This window comes from Leptopilina heterotoma, unplaced genomic scaffold (genome assembly GCF_015476425.1).
Source record: "Leptopilina heterotoma isolate Lh14 unplaced genomic scaffold, ASM1547642v1 Lhet_14, whole genome shotgun sequence".
Lineage (NCBI taxonomy): Eukaryota > Metazoa > Arthropoda > Insecta > Hymenoptera > Figitidae > Leptopilina > Leptopilina heterotoma.
Genome location: NW_025110859.1, coordinates 3,553,858 through 3,571,489, shown reverse-complemented (window position 1 = coordinate 3,571,489; position 17,632 = coordinate 3,553,858). Strand labels below are relative to the sequence as shown.

The following is a 17,632-nucleotide window of genomic DNA, read 5'->3' as shown; positions in this document are numbered from 1 at the left end:
TCGGTCGGAGGTGAGGTGCACACTGTACAGTTTACTCATTAAAAAATACAATGATCTGTGTTTTAAATTATTAACCACTGACCTTATCTATTATATATGTGTAAATATTGAGCAATCGACGAATTGTACTCTCTGTAATTTACAACAAAGTAAACATAAATTTACAGCAATTTTTGAAAAGCCATTTTAAAGTTTACCCCATTCTCCGCTAGAGTTTTTCTTGGGTGTTCTTCTCATCCTTTAATATCGTCAGTGCCTGTGAATGTGTGACAATTGTATGTTATTTTGTACTTGCTTTCTTTCGTGCATTGTATACATTGCATGTCGAATTTCAAGACCGCATCAAGGTGAGTGTTTAATTAAAAGTGTCAATTAAACAATGAAAGCATTATTTCCTAATGAACAAAATACTTTCTCCATTTTCTGTATCAATCGAGTGATGTGAACAAGTTTCTTGGAATCCATTACTTTTTGTGTATCATTGACGTTTAATTTTTTTCGGCCTTTCACATTTGTTTTGTACAAAAGTTTTACAAAGTGGTTTTTCTTAATATTTGTGATTCAATTGTTGAAAAAAATGGAATTTTATTGCTTTTTGGAGAGGAAGATTTTCTTGTTTCCGCAACGGGCGTGTGTTAGGTGAATGAATGATGAAGACGTCACGCTCCGAGGATTGACGTTTACAATATTTTCATAAGGTCTCACCCTCGTTCTCCAGTGTATACTCATACTGCAGTAGAAATTTTATAAGTGTTGGTGTAACTGAAAAATGTATGCCTATGAAAAGATATACATGCAAGTCACGTTTATTCTTTAAAGAATATTAACTCCTTTTTTACTGTTTAATTACGGGTTTAAAATTTCCATCATTTGTTTACTCTATTTTCGAGATCTGATCAAACATAATGTAAGTGGGGAAATTTATTTGATAGATTACACAGGTTTCATTGTTATCTTTTTGTTTATTATCAATATTTTCATTTGTTTTTTTTTTACATAATGTAATTATTGGCATTTTCTAACCTCAAATTACAATAAAATTATCGGCGTAAAATTACATTTGTCTGTAATTTTCATTTTGTCTATTTGTTGTTTTTTTTTCTTTAAGATATATTTAAATTTACTGAAATGTATGAATAGGCTCATTTTGACAGTTTTACGCGTTAGGGAAAAAAAGAGTAAAAGTGAAAACGATCAATGCAGTCATGGTCAGTTAAATTCTTAATACTATTAATTCTCTTTAGAGAAACCTTATTACGGAAGACAATATGTGTAGTTTCCTCTTTAGAATGTTGTGGCAAATGTCTAGAATTTTCAGACTTGTTATTAGGCTTCCAACTTTTTTTTCCGGATTTATTTCCTTCCTAAAAAGTTTGAAATATTTACATTCAAAAATTGAGGAAACATTGTTTTAGTCATTTTCGTTTTTTCTTTCAAATCGTCTAAATTTTAATGAAAAACTTAAAATTAAAAGTAATTTACTAAATTTTCGAAATATTAAAATTTTTAAATTTTTAATCGATTCATTTTGTGTTTTATTTCCTTTCGACAATTAGTGATATTTATTATAGTTCGAAGTGTCTTAAGAATGCGCATTTTTATAGAAGTGTTTTTTTTCCATAATCCAAAGGAATTCTGTTTTCCTGCGTTTAATCAGATTCTATCTCTCGGTAACAATGACCTGAATGCTTGGCATTGAATGAAACATGAATGGAGACCCTGAGAAATCTTAAAACAGCTTCTTCTTCGTCTTTAAATGACACCGGAAATTATATTTTCGGATACAATCAAATCTCGACAATTTCATATTGTATTTGCATGTTAGAAGTTCTTTTCACATTTTAAATAAAAAGTTAAAACGAATTATTTTTCCTATTATTCCTTTTTATCTTATTATCAAAATGGAGACAAGTTTATTAAACGTTCTTACGGAAAACGACTTGACGTATAAATTTTCATAAATTAATGAATTATTTTCATTCCTGAAAGAATTTTTTTTTTTCTAATTTAATTTCTTTACTGATTTAATTATTATTTATATAGAAAAATATTTATTGGTGAAACATTTATTTTTGAAAAACAGAAGAAAAAAATAAGAAAACAGGAAAGGAAATGATTTTCAGAAATAATTTTTTAAAAAAACAGTTTTTGATAAAATGCGACGAAATGTCTTTTATTTTCACGTCATTATCCATTTGTGTGTCAAGATAAGATAACAAAGTTCTCTAAGTGCTTAAAAAGAAAAGGGACATGTAATTTGTTAGTGGGAAATAATTAAAAACAAAAACCTTTCATTTTCATTGTAATTAATTAATTAATTTTTCTTCTCTGTTTCAGGTTGAAAAGAACAATTTTAATATAGAAAAAAAAAGATTCAAACTTATTAAAAGTGAGTGATTAACTTGCCTATTGGTGTGAATGGAAAAACAAAAAGCAAGACTTTATTTTAATTTGTTATTCACAATTTGTTTTCTTTTCTAAAAAAAAAAAAAAACGGAAAGATCTTAATTTTCAATTTAATTTTTTATTGTGTAAACACTATAATGTTTTTTAAAGAGGCAAGAAAAATGAATGAGGAAAGAAAAACATTTTTTTGAAAGAAAGAAAAACAGGAGATTGAATTAATTTTTTTTTAGCAAAAGCACATCGAACAACGTTTGTCACAATTGAAATCAGTTAGTACGTCTTTTTTTTAATAATGAATTTTTTGAATAAAATTCTTAAAATCTAATGAGTTATTTAAGTTTCTTTTTTAGAACGGTGTAGGGTGTAGTTTTCTCCAATTATTCTTTCTATGGAAATAATGCGAGATTATAATTTAAATAAAAAAATGAGAATGTAATTATTCTCTATTTCTATTGCCGGATGGTATAAACTAACCTGGTTCGATTATTTTTTACTATTAAAATACAAAAAAAAAAACTAATCGTCAATATTAATCACCTGATTTTATTTTACGCTTTACTTGCTGGCAAATTTTTCTATAATAATATTTTCTTCTGAAAATATTTTTTCTTTCTTTCGGCGAAAATGGCAATTCTTCAATTTTCTTTTTTTTAAAGTTTATCTATTTTATTTATTTCTATTTATTATTTTTTAAATTACTTTTTTATTTTATTTCTTTTTGTTTATTTTCTTTTATCTAATTTATTTATTTTCCATTTCTATTTTCTACTTGTTTTTTTCTATTTTTATTTTTTATTTCTATTTTCTATTTATATGATTTTTATTTCGATTTTTTATTTCTTTCTACTTGATTTACTTTTTATCTAATTTATTTAATTTCTGTCTCTATTTTATTCACTCGATATAATTAGGCATGTTGATTAAATTTTCAATTAATGGTTTACAATATTTGACTGCATGACTTTTAGTGGTAACTAGCGTTTTCTATATTTATCGTCGAAAGAAAAAAATTACTTATAGGCTATTAACATTCAACTTTTTTAATTTATTTCTAAAAAATTAATTTTAAATTACTAGCGACGATAAATTTAGATTTTTTTTTTATATTTACAGGAAGTTCCAAATAAACTAGGAAACTTTAATAAAAATTCTAATTTATTTTCTACTTATTAAGAAATTAAATTAAAAATTAAAAATACAAATAATTATAACTAAGAAAAATAGAAAAACATTCTATTATTTGTTTTTGAGATTAAAAAAAGAATCGTTTGGAACTTCTTATATTTAGATGAGCAAAACTACTTTTTTGTTTAATATTTAGCGAAAATGTTTTAGATGCGAAGGCAAGGACAAGACGTCATGCAGGTCAACTTAGCAGGAATTAGACGAGATATTTTGAATCTCGCTCACAATTACAGCAATGCTCAGGTAAATTGATTAAAATTGATTAAATTTCCAATAATTTCTATTTAATTCAAAGTTTCCTTTTTTTCCATCTTCTTTAATTAATGTACAAATAAAATAAAACTAATTTTATTTATAATACAAAACTAAAATGAATTAAATCGTCAATAATTTGTATATTTTTTTTATTTACAGTACTAAGTTATATTTTATTAATAATTTTTTTTTTTTTTGCTTTCTAACAAAGAAAAGATTGTATATTTATTTATTTTTTTTAATAGTTGGAAAAAATGGATTAATGATGGAAAAAATGGTAATTTTTCAGAAAGCTGTGCGAAAAGCAACAAGCAACGATCCATGGGGTCCAAGCAGTACGCTTATGGCAGAAATTGCTGATTTAACATACAATGTTGTGGCATTTACTGAAATAATGCAAATGCTTTGGAAACGTTTGAATGATCATGGCAAAAATTGGCGACATGTATATAAAGCCTTAGTTCTTCTAGAGTATCTCATCAAGACTGGTTCGGAAAGAGTTGCTCAGCAATGCAAGGAAAATATCTTTGCCATTCAAACATTAAAAGGTAACAAATCCCTTTTAAATAATTTAAAAATAAACAATTAGACAAAATTTTCTTTATTTTCTTTTCATGAAATTTATTTTTCAAAAAATATATAATATTCAATTTAACAAATCCTTACAAATAGTGAAAAAATAAACAAAGAAACTAAAATAGACAAATAGACAAAATTTTCCTTACTCTATTTTCATGAAATTTATTTTTCAAAAAATATATAATTGAATTCAACAAATCCATTCAAATAATTAAAAGTAAACAAATAGGAAAAATTTATCTATACTTTGTTTTCATAAAAAATTTTTTTTCTATTTTTCAAAAAATATGTAAAGCAAGAAGCTTTTTCTAAGATGTAATTTATTTATTTAGAAAAAAATAAGTTAATAAATATTTCTCTAAAGAACAAGAGTTTTCTACGTATAAAATTTTTGTGGCCCTAAAAAGGGCCGATTTTTTTTGTTTGTATTTTTTTTTTTTTACTTTTCTTGATGATTTTTTTCTCCTAGATTCTCGTGAATGTTGCGCAAAGATTTTTAAGACTACGTATACAGTGTTTAATAATTTTCACAATACAATTAACTTCTTTATTTGGTAGTGTTTGCCCTCTCTGTCTTCTACTCATTCTCCTCGAATTTCTTCTGATTAATTTCAATTCCCTCTTTGCTCTATTCAATGATAGATAGAGTAAAACTTGTAATCGTAAATTGTTTTTCTCCTTCTTGGTGCTATTCTTTTGTTTCGAAGAAAGTTCCTTTATCCAATTTTGATAATTTCGAATCAGTAACAAATTGTCCCTGTACTGTTCCAAAGAGTTTTCATTCATTATGCGAATTATTTAAATTCCAAATTTATAGATTGTTTTTCTTATTTTCCGTATTAAAAAATATTTAATACTCTTTTTCAGTTTTTTATTAAATTATTACACTGTTTTTTCCTTTTTAAATTACTGGTTTTTTGGGTAACACTAGTTTGGAACTCAAATGAGTTGGAAGATCACTTGTTAATTACTTTGTCAACACTGTAAAACTAATTTAATTGTAATATTTTTATCGTTGAGTGAAGAGACCTCTCTTGTGTGTATATAATGGATTTTGTTTTGATAAGAAAATTTCTCCCTTCCTGAAATTTCGATATCCAATGAAATCAATATTTAATTTGTATTCAATTGCGGTTTCTTTTTTTCTAATTATACGTTGAGTATTTGGGGGAATTTTCCTATTGCGACATTAGGTTTTTAATATATTCAACAAATAGATTTAGTTTTATGGATAAAGTTTTATTTTATTTGTTATTTTTACTTCTTTTTATTAAACTACTGTATTATTTTTTATTTTAACAATTAACAAAAAAATTTTTTGAAATTAATTAGTAAATTAGTTAATAATAGAATTTTTTTAAAGTTTGAATCTGAAATTATTCAAAAATTCATATTTGAAAATAAAAACTTTTGTAATTTGCATAATAATAATAAATTGAATATCACGTTCCACGCGCGCTAACATTTGCTAGTTAAATAATAAAATTAAATATATTAAATTAAGTTTCTTTTTGAATATTATTTTTTTTTTTTTTTTTGCAAAATTGCGAAATTAAATTAAGAATGAATTGTTGCAGATTTCCAATACATGGAGGGTCCCAAGGATCAAGGAATAAATGTCCGAGAAAAGGCGAAGCAATTAGTGGCCTTATTGAAGGATGATGAAAGATTGAAAAACGAAAGAGCAAGGGCATTAAAAGCGAAAGAAAGATCGGTACAATCTATGCGTGGATTTGGAAGCGATGGAGCCGACACGATTTCCCCAGGCAGTGGCGATGTGAGTGTTTTAAAATATATTCTACTTATTTATTAAATTTTTTACAAGCTAAATTTTTTTAATTTAAGTTAAAATTAGATTTAAATAAATGAGAATATTTTTTGCAATACAGGGTTGCCACGCAACTTGTAAAACCTGGAAATGTCAGGGAATTTTGATCGGAATCCTGGAAAATTATTGTTTTCTAAAGTTATTGTGCTTATTCTTGAAATCTAATTATTCTTAAATATTTCAAAATTAATTCGATTTAAATATAATCAATTTTAATATAATTAAATTATTTTCCATAAATAATCAAATTTTTTAAACAGATTCAATTCTTTTTATAATTAATAATACTCATCGCAGAATTTCAATTATTTTTAATACAATTTTAATCGAGTTCATCGAAAAATGCAATTATTCTTAAAACTTTTATTTAAATTCGTCAAAGGAATTCAATTATTTAAGAATTTGTTGTTAAAAATCTTCTCAAAAATGTAATTATTTTCAATACAATTTTAATTAAATTTTTTGAAATAATTTAATTATTTTTAAAAGTTCTTAATAAAAGTATTCAAAACAAATAAATTCTTCTTAAAAATTTTAATAAAATTATTCCAAGAATTCAATTATTTGCAAAAGTTGTAACAAAATTCTTATCAAGAATTCAATTATCTTAAAAATAACAAAATTCTTTCCAGAAATTCAATTATTTTCAAAAAATGTAATAAAATTTTTCTCAAGAATTCAATCATTTTACAATACAATTTTAATTAAATTATTTGAAATAATTTAATTATTTTAAAAAATTCTAAATAAAATTCTGTAAAATAAATCAATTCTTCTTAAAAATTTTAATATATAATGTTTCCAAGAATTCAATTATCTACAAAATAACAAAATTTTGTGCAAAAATTACATTATTTTCAAAAAATTTAATAAAATTCTTCGAAAGAATTCAATTATCTTCGTAATTCATAAATAACAAAATTCTTCTCAGAAATTCAATTACGGCTAAAAGTTTAAAAAAAATTCTCTTCAAAATTTCATTTATCTTTATAAATAATACAATTTTTCTCCAAAATTCAATTATTTTCAAAAATGTTTCAAAAATGTTAATAAAATTTTTGTCAAAATTTCAATTTTTTTTAAAAGCTTTTCTCAATTCAATCAAATTTTTTTATAGAGATTCAATTATTTTTAATACAATTTTAATTTAATTTCTCGAGAAATGAAATTATTCTTAAAAATGTTATTATATTAAAATTCGTCAAAAGAATTTTAAATACCATTTTAAAAATTTGTTGATAAAATTTTTTATGAGAGTTGAATTTTAAAAAACATTTAATTCTTCAATAAATTATTTATTTTTGTATTTAAGTAATTGAATTATCGTAGAATTTTCTAATAAAAATTGATTTAAATATGAATTTCAGTTAAAATTTTAGATAATAATTGAATATTTAACTCTAAATTTGAATTAGTAAAAATATTTTCTAATTTCACTTTTTATTGTATTAAAAATAATTGAAATTCTGCGATGAGTTTTATTTATGAAAATAATTGAATTCCTAAAAAGAATTCTATTATTTATTAAAATAATTCAATCCTTGTAAAAAATTTGATTATTATTTATTGAAAATAATTAAATTATTGCGAAGAAATTTATTTAAAAATTTGTAAATAATAGAATTCATATGAAATTGAGGAAAATTTTTGAAAATAATTGAAATTTTGCCAAAAATTAAAAAACAAAATTGAATTTTGTCAAGAATTTTATTAAAAATGTTGAAAATAATTGAATTCTGGAGAAGAATTTTATAATTGAATTTCTGCAATCATTTATAATTTTTCCAAAATTCAATTTTTTTTAGTGTTTTTGAGTAAAATTCGCCTATAAATCCATTATTTTTAATAATTAATTAAATATATATTAAAAAATTTAACAAATTTTAGAAGAATTTGAATTATTAAAATTTTTAAAAATCTAAGTAATCTTTAAAGTTTCTAATGAAATTCATTGAAAATTAAAAAAAAGTTTGCTTTTTTGTGTCCTAATTTTTGAAATAATTTTCCTTTTTAAATGTTTTCAATTTTAAAATTAATATAAGTACTGAAAATCATTGAATTCTTGCAAAGCATTTATCAAAAATTTTTTTAAATAATTGAATTTCTTTGAAGAATTTTATTGGAATTAATATAATATTATATTATAATATTATATTATATAATATTATATTATATTAATATTGTTGATTCTAATAATTGAATTTAAATAATATTTTTAAAAATAATATTGTGTATTCTTTCGAGAAATTTTATTAAAATTTTATTGAAAATAATTGAATTCCTTTGAAGAATTTAATTCCGTTTTTTAACCTGGAAAATCTGGAAAAGTCAGGGAATTTGAAATGAGCAAAACCGTGGCAACCCTGCAATAGTTTTTAATTTATTTTTTGATAAATAATGAAAAAAAGTTTCAGGACTGGGAACCTTGTCAGCTTTCTGAAACATCATCGAGACGTAAGTGTTGTGTATTTACTTTTCTATTGTTTGCGTATAATTTTTCTAAAAATAAAGAGTTTGATTTTTTTGTTACATATATTAATTGTACTATAATTGAACAGCGGAATTAGAAGCTGCAAGACCGCAGACAATTGGTGAGGAGGAACTTCAGTTACAATTGGCATTGGCAATGTCACGAGAGGAAGCTGAACAGGAAGAACAAAGAAGACGTAGCGACGATGTCAGATTGCAATTAGCGCTTAGTCAGAGCCAACAAGACTTTAAGTAAGTTTACAAAAATTCTAATTTCCTAAAAAGAAAATAAATTTTTTTTCTGGTATTAAATAAAAATTAGTCTTTTGTAGTATTATTAGTATATTTATTATTAGTCTCTATTATCTCAATGTTTATTATTCGATATTTTTACCAAGTCCCACTTGATCTACTTTCCGATAAGTGTCTTGATAAATTTATTGCGCGTTTTTTTCTTATGACTATCTAAAATTTCGATCAATGGGGCTTAAAAGGTAAATTTTTGCATAAAAAGTAACAAAAGAATACAAATATTTTTGTGAATGTTTATATTACATTTTTTATTTTTTGTTATCTTTTGTGACTTTTTAAGTCGAATATTACTGTGCAGAAGAAAAATTTATTATAGAGGTAAAATTTGTCAAGACAAAAGAAACTGAATAAAATTAGGAAATAGAAAAAGTGAATTGATATTAGAATTATAAATCGCCAAGGGATAATTTTAGAGCGTTGGGCAATGAAATAAACAATACTATTAAATGTTTTATTTTTAGAATACCACAACCTGAGAAGCAAAGTCATATGCTTGATTTACTTGATGTGAATTTGGGGGAGGCTAGCGGAGCTAGTGCACAAGTTGATCCTTGGGGTGTTCCAATCGCTCAACCGCCACCACGACCACAGGTAAATAATCCTTGAAATTCTATTTAATTGTACTCGTAATTTTTTTTTTATGAATCCAATTCGCATGTTGCATGACAGTCACTGGATTTATCGTACTTTCGATTCAACGAGGTACGTGAATGTTGCACTTTTAAATAAAAAACTACAAAATGATTACAGATTCAAAACTTAAAGAATTCACTAAAGTACATAATATTAAATATTCTTGTTTATTATTATTCAAAAATTTTAATCAAATTTTTCGCAGGAATTTCATTTTCATTATTCTCATGAATAATTAAATTCTTCGCAAGAATTCAATTATTTTCAATAAAAATTTTTATAAAATTTCTCTAAAGAATACAATGATTTTAAAAAATATTAATTAAATTCGATTATTTTCAAGAATTTTAATATAAATTCAATTATTTTCACCAATTTTGATGAAATTCTTTTAAAAAAATCATTCTTAAAATTTTTAATAAAATTCCTTCAAAAAATTCAGATAAAATTCTTCGAAACAATTCAATTATTTTTATATAAATTGTAAAATCCTCCGCAAGAATTCAATTATTTGAAAATAATTGTGAACAAATAAGAAAACTCTTCGCGGGAATTAAAATATTTTCATATTTTCATAAATAATAAAATTCTTCAAAGGAATTCAATTATTTTCAATAAAATTTTAATAAAATTTCTCGAAAGAATATACAATTATTTTTAAAAATATTATTTAACTTCAATTATTAGAATCAACAATTCTGATACAAAATTCTTCGGAACAATTCAATTATTTTTATAAATTGTAAAATTCTTGTCAAGAATTCAGTTTCTTTTTGTAAATAAAAAAATTCTTCGCAAGAATTAAAATATTTTCATAAACAATAAAATTCTTCGAAGAAATTCAATTATTTAAAAATTTTTTTGATAAATGCTTTGCAAGAATTTAATGATTTTCAGTACTTATATTAATTTTAAAATTGAAAACATTTAAAAAGGAAAATGATTCAACAAGTTAGGAAACAAAAAAGCAAACTTTTTTCAATTTTCAATGAATTTTATTAGAAATTTTAAAGATCACTTAGATTTTTAAATAAATTTTAATAATTCAAATTCTTCTGAAATTGGTTAAATTTTTTAATACCTATATATTTAATTAATTATTAAAAATAATTGATTTATAGGCGAATTTTACTTAAAAACACTAAAAAAAATTGTATTTTGGAAAAATTATAAATGATTGCAGAAATTCAATTATTTTCAAAGTTAATGAAATTCTTCCCCAGAATTCAATTATTTTTAACATTTTTAATAAAATTCTTGGCAAACTTTAAATTATTTTCTAAAATTTTCCTCAATTTCATATGAATTCTATTATTTACAAATTTTTTAATAAATTTCTTCGCAATAATTTAATTTTTTCAATAAATAATCAAATTTTTTACAGTGATTGAATTATTTTAATAAATAATAGAATTCTTTTTAGGAATTCAATTATTTTCATAAATAAAACTCATCGCAGAATTTCAATTATTTTTAATACAATTTAAATCGAACTCTTCGAAAAATGTAATTGTTCTTAAAAATTTTATTAAAAATCGTCAAAAGAAATCAATTCTCTAAAAATGTTTTGATAAAATTCTTTTTGAGAATTCAATTCTAAGAAATATTTAATTGTTCAATAGATTATTTATTTTTACATTTAAATAATTGAATTCTCGTAAAATTTTCTAATAAAAATTGATTTAAAAATGAATTTCAGTTAAGATTTTAGATTTAAATATTTGTTATTAAACTTATTCAAATAATATTTGAATTTTAAAAGCATTATAGCATGAATTTTAAGAAATAATTTATTTATTTTATTTTCTAATATATTTAATTGAAGAATTTCCGAATTATCGAAATTTTTGGTAAAATTAAATTGTAAACAAATGGATTTGAAAATTCTCAAAGAACTTTTTCAAAAATTATTAAAAATAATTGATTTAAAGAAGAATTTTATTTAAAAATTTTAGAAAATAATAAATGAATTAAAATGATAAAAATAATTTTGAAAAAATTACAATAAAAATATTCCTATTATATGAAATAATGGTCTTATCACTCGGTTATCTTTAATTTATTATAAAAAATGAAGAAACCGATCACTCCGAGTCTTCGACTCGGAGTAATCAATTTCTTTATGTTTTATAATAAATATTCTTAAATTTTGTTAAATTTCAAAAAGGTTTGATTTTGAAATTTTTGGAAATCTTGATTCCTGTGGAAAAATAATAATGATTTAATGTTTATTTAGAAAATAAGTTATTGGTGTTTTCGAATAATTTTACAATCGTTTTTAACAAATAGAAATTTTGTAAATATTTTTTCCAAAATAAATTTAAAATTTCTCAATCAAAATTTGATTTATAACATTTTTTTTCTATTTAAAACTTGTACTCTGTTTATGAATTGTAATTGAAAAGCAGAAAATATGCAAAATATTTTCTACTTTCTAATTTTAATTTTCCAACAATTTTTAAATCTTTTTTAGAAGAATGGAAAAAATAGCTCGATAATTTCGATTTTTCAAACAATTAAGTTTTTCATATTAAAAAAAAGGAAAATATTTTGCAGGATTTACGTTTTTTAATTACCTAAAATGTTTGTTACAAAATGCTAATTTTTTTAGAAACAATGAAATAATGAATAACATTAATAATTATTTTAGATTAATACAAGTATTTTTGAATTATTTGAAAAATAAAGATAATTGAGGCTCCGGATCTTAAAAGGGCACTTCTACCATTTAAAATCAATGCTGAAAGTGCCCTTTTGAGATCCGGAGCCTCAATTATTAATTTAAAAAATAGTAAAAAAAAATAAAGAAGTATGGGTATAATATTATCTATCAAAACATATAAAAAATACAAAAGCATGCACAAAAGTCTAACTTCAAGTGTGGACAGAATGGACAGAATACCACGATTATTATAGTTAAATAGTTAATTAATAATTATAATAATAATTCTAATAATTAATTTTTTCACTAATTCTAATAATTAAGTTTCATTTAATTTTATTGAAGAAGAGAAAAGTTTTTATTTACTTTTCTAAACTGAAATAAATTTTAACGACTTTAAAAAATAAGGTGAAATCCTTCTGATATTATTTTTTATTTTAATTCGAATTTTGTAAATTAGACAAATTTTTTCAATTGCCGTTAATCGCAATAATAGAAATGTAAATTAATTGTTGCAATTTTTATCTAGGGACAAAATGATCCATGGTCTGTTCCTACAACGAGCACAACATCTCCACCAGTTGTTGATCCTTGGGCTCCAGCCCCTCCGCAAAGACCAAGTGAGTATCGAAACGAATCCATCTTCTTTGTTTGTTTATTCTTATTAACATTATCCTTGTTTTTTTTGCATGTAATCTCATCATTTAAATTGATTAGTGGTAGCTGAAATTACAGGTAAATATTATTTCCAGTTTGCAAAACTTTTGTTTCACATTTTAATTCACTCACGATAATTATTTCTTTACATTGATTTTTCTTTCTACTTGTTTTTAAACATTTTTTTCTGTCTTTTTCTTATTAATTTTTGTTTCTATTTGTTTCTAAACCATTTTTTGTTTCATTTTCTTCTTGAATTTTGTGTTTAAATTAATTTAAATTTTGGTCTTAAACAATTTTTGTTTAAATTTTGAAATTTTTTGTTTTGGGAATTTGGAAAAATAATTGCTGATTAAATTTCAGCTGCAACTGTCGATCCATGGCGTGCACCAGCTCCATCTCCGGCAACTGTATCATCGCCAGTGACCGCAGATCCTTGGGCTCCTGCCGAATCTAGGGTAAAAAGACAAAGAGAAAATAAAAGAATTTTTTAAATATTGATAACTTGATTTTTACAAGTAGTTATATTTTATTGTGATTTTTCAGCCTATTGGATTTAACGTTTTATCGTCAACCAATTCTAATTTTAATTCCACCACAAATGGTTTTTCAAATTTCAATAATGGCGTGTCGCCGAATCAAGGAAATGCCAGTCCACTGAACGATTTAGATGAATTCGACATCATCAGCAACAGAAATAAAATTGAAACCAGTCCTCAGATTGTAAACAACGGTAAAATGAGTCAGATTTAAAAAAAAAATACAAAACTCCAGTCAATAACAAGGAAAAAGTTAAAAATCGGAAAATTTTAAATGTTAAATTTAATTTAAGCAAAATTTAATTTCAACTAAAATAAAGCAAAATTTAATTTTAAGTTAAAATTTCATTTCCAGGAAGTTCAATTTCTCCAGATCCATTTGACTTGGGCGGCCTAGGAAATAATCTTCCTCAAAGTACCGGTGCTGTTAAAAAGACTCCACAATCATTTCTTGGAGAAAATTCTGCCCTCGTTAATTTGGACAATCTTGTGAGCGCATCCGCAATAAAACCTGCCGCACCAACACCGACAAGTGAGTATTATTTTTTTATTTCCACTTTATTTTTTGTTCTTCAATTTCAAAACAGGAAAAAAATTTTCCTTTTTTCACGAATAATTAACAAATCAATATAAAATTACAATTTTAGTTTTTAACTGTTGTTTTTAATTGTTAAAAATTGTAATGTTTTAAAAGTTTCTTTCTAATTGATTCCTTATTAATTGAATAATAATTCTAAAATTATTCTACGTAATTCTGTATTAACCAATAAATTACAATTTTTAAAATTGGTATTCTATTCTTTATGAGTTTATTCTCTTGGTAGAATATTTTAATAATCTATTTAAATATATTTTCTTCTTCCTTACTTTTTTTAATATACACAAATCTTGAATGGTATGTTTAAAATAAACTTTTTCAATTATAATGTGTAAAAAGAAAATGATAAATTTCTATTTTTCTTTTACATTTTGAAAATTTTCCCATTTTCTCTAATTTAGTTCTCGAGTTAATTTAATGTTTTTCTAATTTTATATTTTCCTGATTTATATTATAATTTATAAAGATTAAACATTTTCAAATAATTTACGAAATTTTTCTGATTTATATGCAATTGAACATTTTTCTCATTTAATTCTATATGTATATTTAATATTAACTTTGATTTATGAAATTTAATGTTTTTCTAATTTGAGATTTAATATTTTTCTAATTTGTGATCTAATATTTTTCTAATTTTTAATTTTAATATTTCAATATTTTTTTTCCACTTTTTAAAATTTAATACAATTTTATTACAATTAAAAAAATGGAATGAAAAGCATGTTTCTAACTTTTTTTTTTAACTAATTAATTGGATAATCGAACTTTTGTGAATTTAATTTATGTCTGCAAAACAGCATTTCATTGGAAATAAATTCGTGAGTATATTCTAAAACAAAAAAAAAAGTTTTCAGAGTTCGTTGCATGACAAGGCATGGCGTGCTGATTGTTATTCATTATTAATGTATACATTATATTACTAATGCGATTAACATTATTTTATTAAATTAGCCTTTTGCATGATATATAATTTTTTTACAGTTTTTTTCAGATTTTTTTAAAAACGATTTTCTAGAAGATTTTAATTTTAAATAATTTTTTCTTTAGGTATGGTTTTTTTTTCGTGAGTAGTATTTGCATTTGATGTAATTTTTTTCTTGTTTTTTTAAAATGAATATTTCCTGGTGTGCAAAGTAAGGAAGAAAAAAAATTATTACTTAACTGGAAGGAGAGAAATTTAACACTTTAAACAATTTTTCAGTAACTGTACCGTATTCAGCGAATCCGTTTGCAGCGGCAACGCCTCCACCCCGTCCTTCGATTAATCAAATTCGACAAGATCCATGGACAGCGAGCACAACCTCTCCAGCAAATCCATTTCTCTCCTAGCTTGATTAATTTTTCAATTCTCTGATGATATAAGAAACAAAAAAAAAAAAAAAAAAAGAAAAAACCAACCAACTTTGAACATCTGTAAGTGTCTTTGACATTTTATAATAATAGCAACTGTCATTAACAAATTTCTCCTATTGTATTAATCTAATTGAAATATTAAGAATTCACATTCTTGACATGTTTTAAAAAAATTCTCCTGTTCAAAACGTATTATTCACGTCAAGAAAAATCTTTTTAAAAGAATTGTAATCAGTTTACAAAACTTGTATATTTCTAAAATTGCAAGAATTTAAACTGAATTATTTTTTTTTCTTTCGTGTGAAGGGAATTTTAATATTTTCATTCAATAATGAAAAATACAAAAGCAAACAATTAAATGTTATTATAATTTAGAGATTTTGTGAAATTTTGTAAAAATAATTCCCATTCTTCTTAAAAAACAATTTTTTGGTATTAAATTTCTCAAAATGATACAAAGTCTTTAAAAAAACACCAAGTGTTGAAAAAGTAAATTTTTCCTTTTTTTATATGACAAAACTCTAATTATAATACATATTTATTTCGTCTACTATATCTTAGGCCGAAAGCACGTTTTATGCAATAAAATCATGAAGAACATCGAAATCTTTTAAAGCGCATTTGTGAATTTTTTCTATTTAAATGAAATCGTAAAGCGAAAATTCGCTGATTGAATATTATTATTTTTTTTACAATTATTATTATTATTATTACAATTATTATTGATTATTAAAAACTAGATTTTATACGCGTGCTATTTTTTGTTTTTTGGAAAAAACAAAACCGGCACCAAAAAAAAATCACTGTCTAATACTTGAGGCAAAAAATGGCCCGACTTTTTTTTTATTTCAATGAAATCATTTATTATCGTAATATTGTTTAATCAATTCTTTATAATAACAAGTATTTGATAATGGAAATTTTTGGTACTGAAAAATTGATCCACGCTTTTATTTTTATTTTTTTTTCTTCTCTTTTTTCCTAGACAAAAAAATAACAAATTTTCGAAGAACAAATCTGAAACAATTACGTTTAACGAAATTGAAAAAATTCTAGTTTTAAGAATAAAAAAAAAAATTTAAGCGAATTTATAAAAAAATATTTACAAATTTATTTGCAATTGTGAGATGATGTGGGATTTATTTCCCGATGCTTTAAAAAGAAAATTGTAAATATCATTGTTTTTGAAAAATGTTTTCATCGTCTTGCTTTGTTCGCTAAGTATTACCAGATCATAGCTATTTTTTTTTCTTCTCGTCTATTTTTTAAGAAAGCAACGAATGGTCTACGTCAGGCTTTTTTTTCTTCTCTTTTTTTTCGAAAAAAATGACTTGAAAAATTTACTGTAGCAATTTTTTTTTAAACTATTAATTATTGATTGTCCTCGATTTGAAACTACGGGTAAAAAAAAACTCACTCCATTTTTTACACACGAGAGTTTCTTCTAAATTTATATATAGAACAAAAGATATTGTCTCTTTTCTTCGACCTCAGGGCAAAAGAAAAAAAAAAATTGATGAAACATTTTTTTTCAAATGCCCTAAATTTATTTTCGAATACTTTTTATCAATGAGAAAAAAAATATATCTCAATTATTTATATTTATATATATATATATATGGTTTATAAGAATTTGGGGGCAATGTTATTTGGATATGTGAGAAAAAAAATTTTATAGGTGATAATTGGAAAATTGATGTCGTTAGGAGAAAAATCAAATTTAATGTAACAGTTTTTTTGTTACCTTTAATTTATACAGTTGCATTTACAATTTTTGATTAATTTTCCATTTTATTTGGGTAATCTCAAATTATATTTTATATTTTTTTTGTGAGTATTAAACAGAAACCAAATACAGAATTTGAATTTTCTCACAACGTCATCAATTGGATTTTTTTTTTTTTTTTGTAGTTTTTAACTATTATTAATTATTATTATTATTGATTCAAGAGCATTATTTTCCGATTCTTATTAAGAGAAAAAAGCATCGTAATAAATTATTAAACATATATAAATATATATTTTACTAGGTTGCGTTATACACTTATTAATATTATTCAGCAAAATGAAAAAAAAAAAAATTAAATGTAAAGAGTGCTGTATAAGTCCATCTTGTATTATGTGTTAAACTTCTGTTCAACTCAATTTTTTAT

At 23.0% G+C, this 17,632-nt stretch overlaps 1 protein-coding gene across 7 annotated transcripts; it reads left to right on the top strand.

Annotated features, from left to right (window-relative positions):
- Positions 1-9: 9 nt before the first annotated feature.
- Positions 10-17,545, top strand: LOC122497868 (epsin-2). Of its 7 annotated transcripts, none has more exons than XM_043605234.1 (15): positions 10-347; positions 2,338-2,389; positions 2,637-2,675; positions 3,742-3,834; positions 4,136-4,394; positions 6,003-6,202; positions 8,662-8,707; positions 8,812-8,974; positions 9,496-9,625; positions 12,859-12,949; positions 13,047-13,064; positions 13,350-13,444; positions 13,533-13,719; positions 13,881-14,057; positions 15,328-17,545. In XM_043605234.1, the coding sequence occupies exons 4-15, from the start codon at positions 3,742-3,744 to the stop codon at positions 15,453-15,455; spliced, it is 1,587 nt and encodes a 528-aa protein (XP_043461169.1). In that variant the 5' UTR covers positions 10-347; positions 2,338-2,389; positions 2,637-2,675; the 3' UTR covers positions 15,456-17,545. The 7 variants fall into 7 exon arrangements, with proteins under 7 accessions (XP_043461169.1, XP_043461168.1, XP_043461167.1 ...); XM_043605233.1 differs by having other exon boundaries at positions 2,637-2,679; XM_043605232.1 differs by lacking the exon at positions 2,637-2,675.
- The last annotated feature ends 87 nt before the right edge of the window (positions 17,546-17,632 follow it).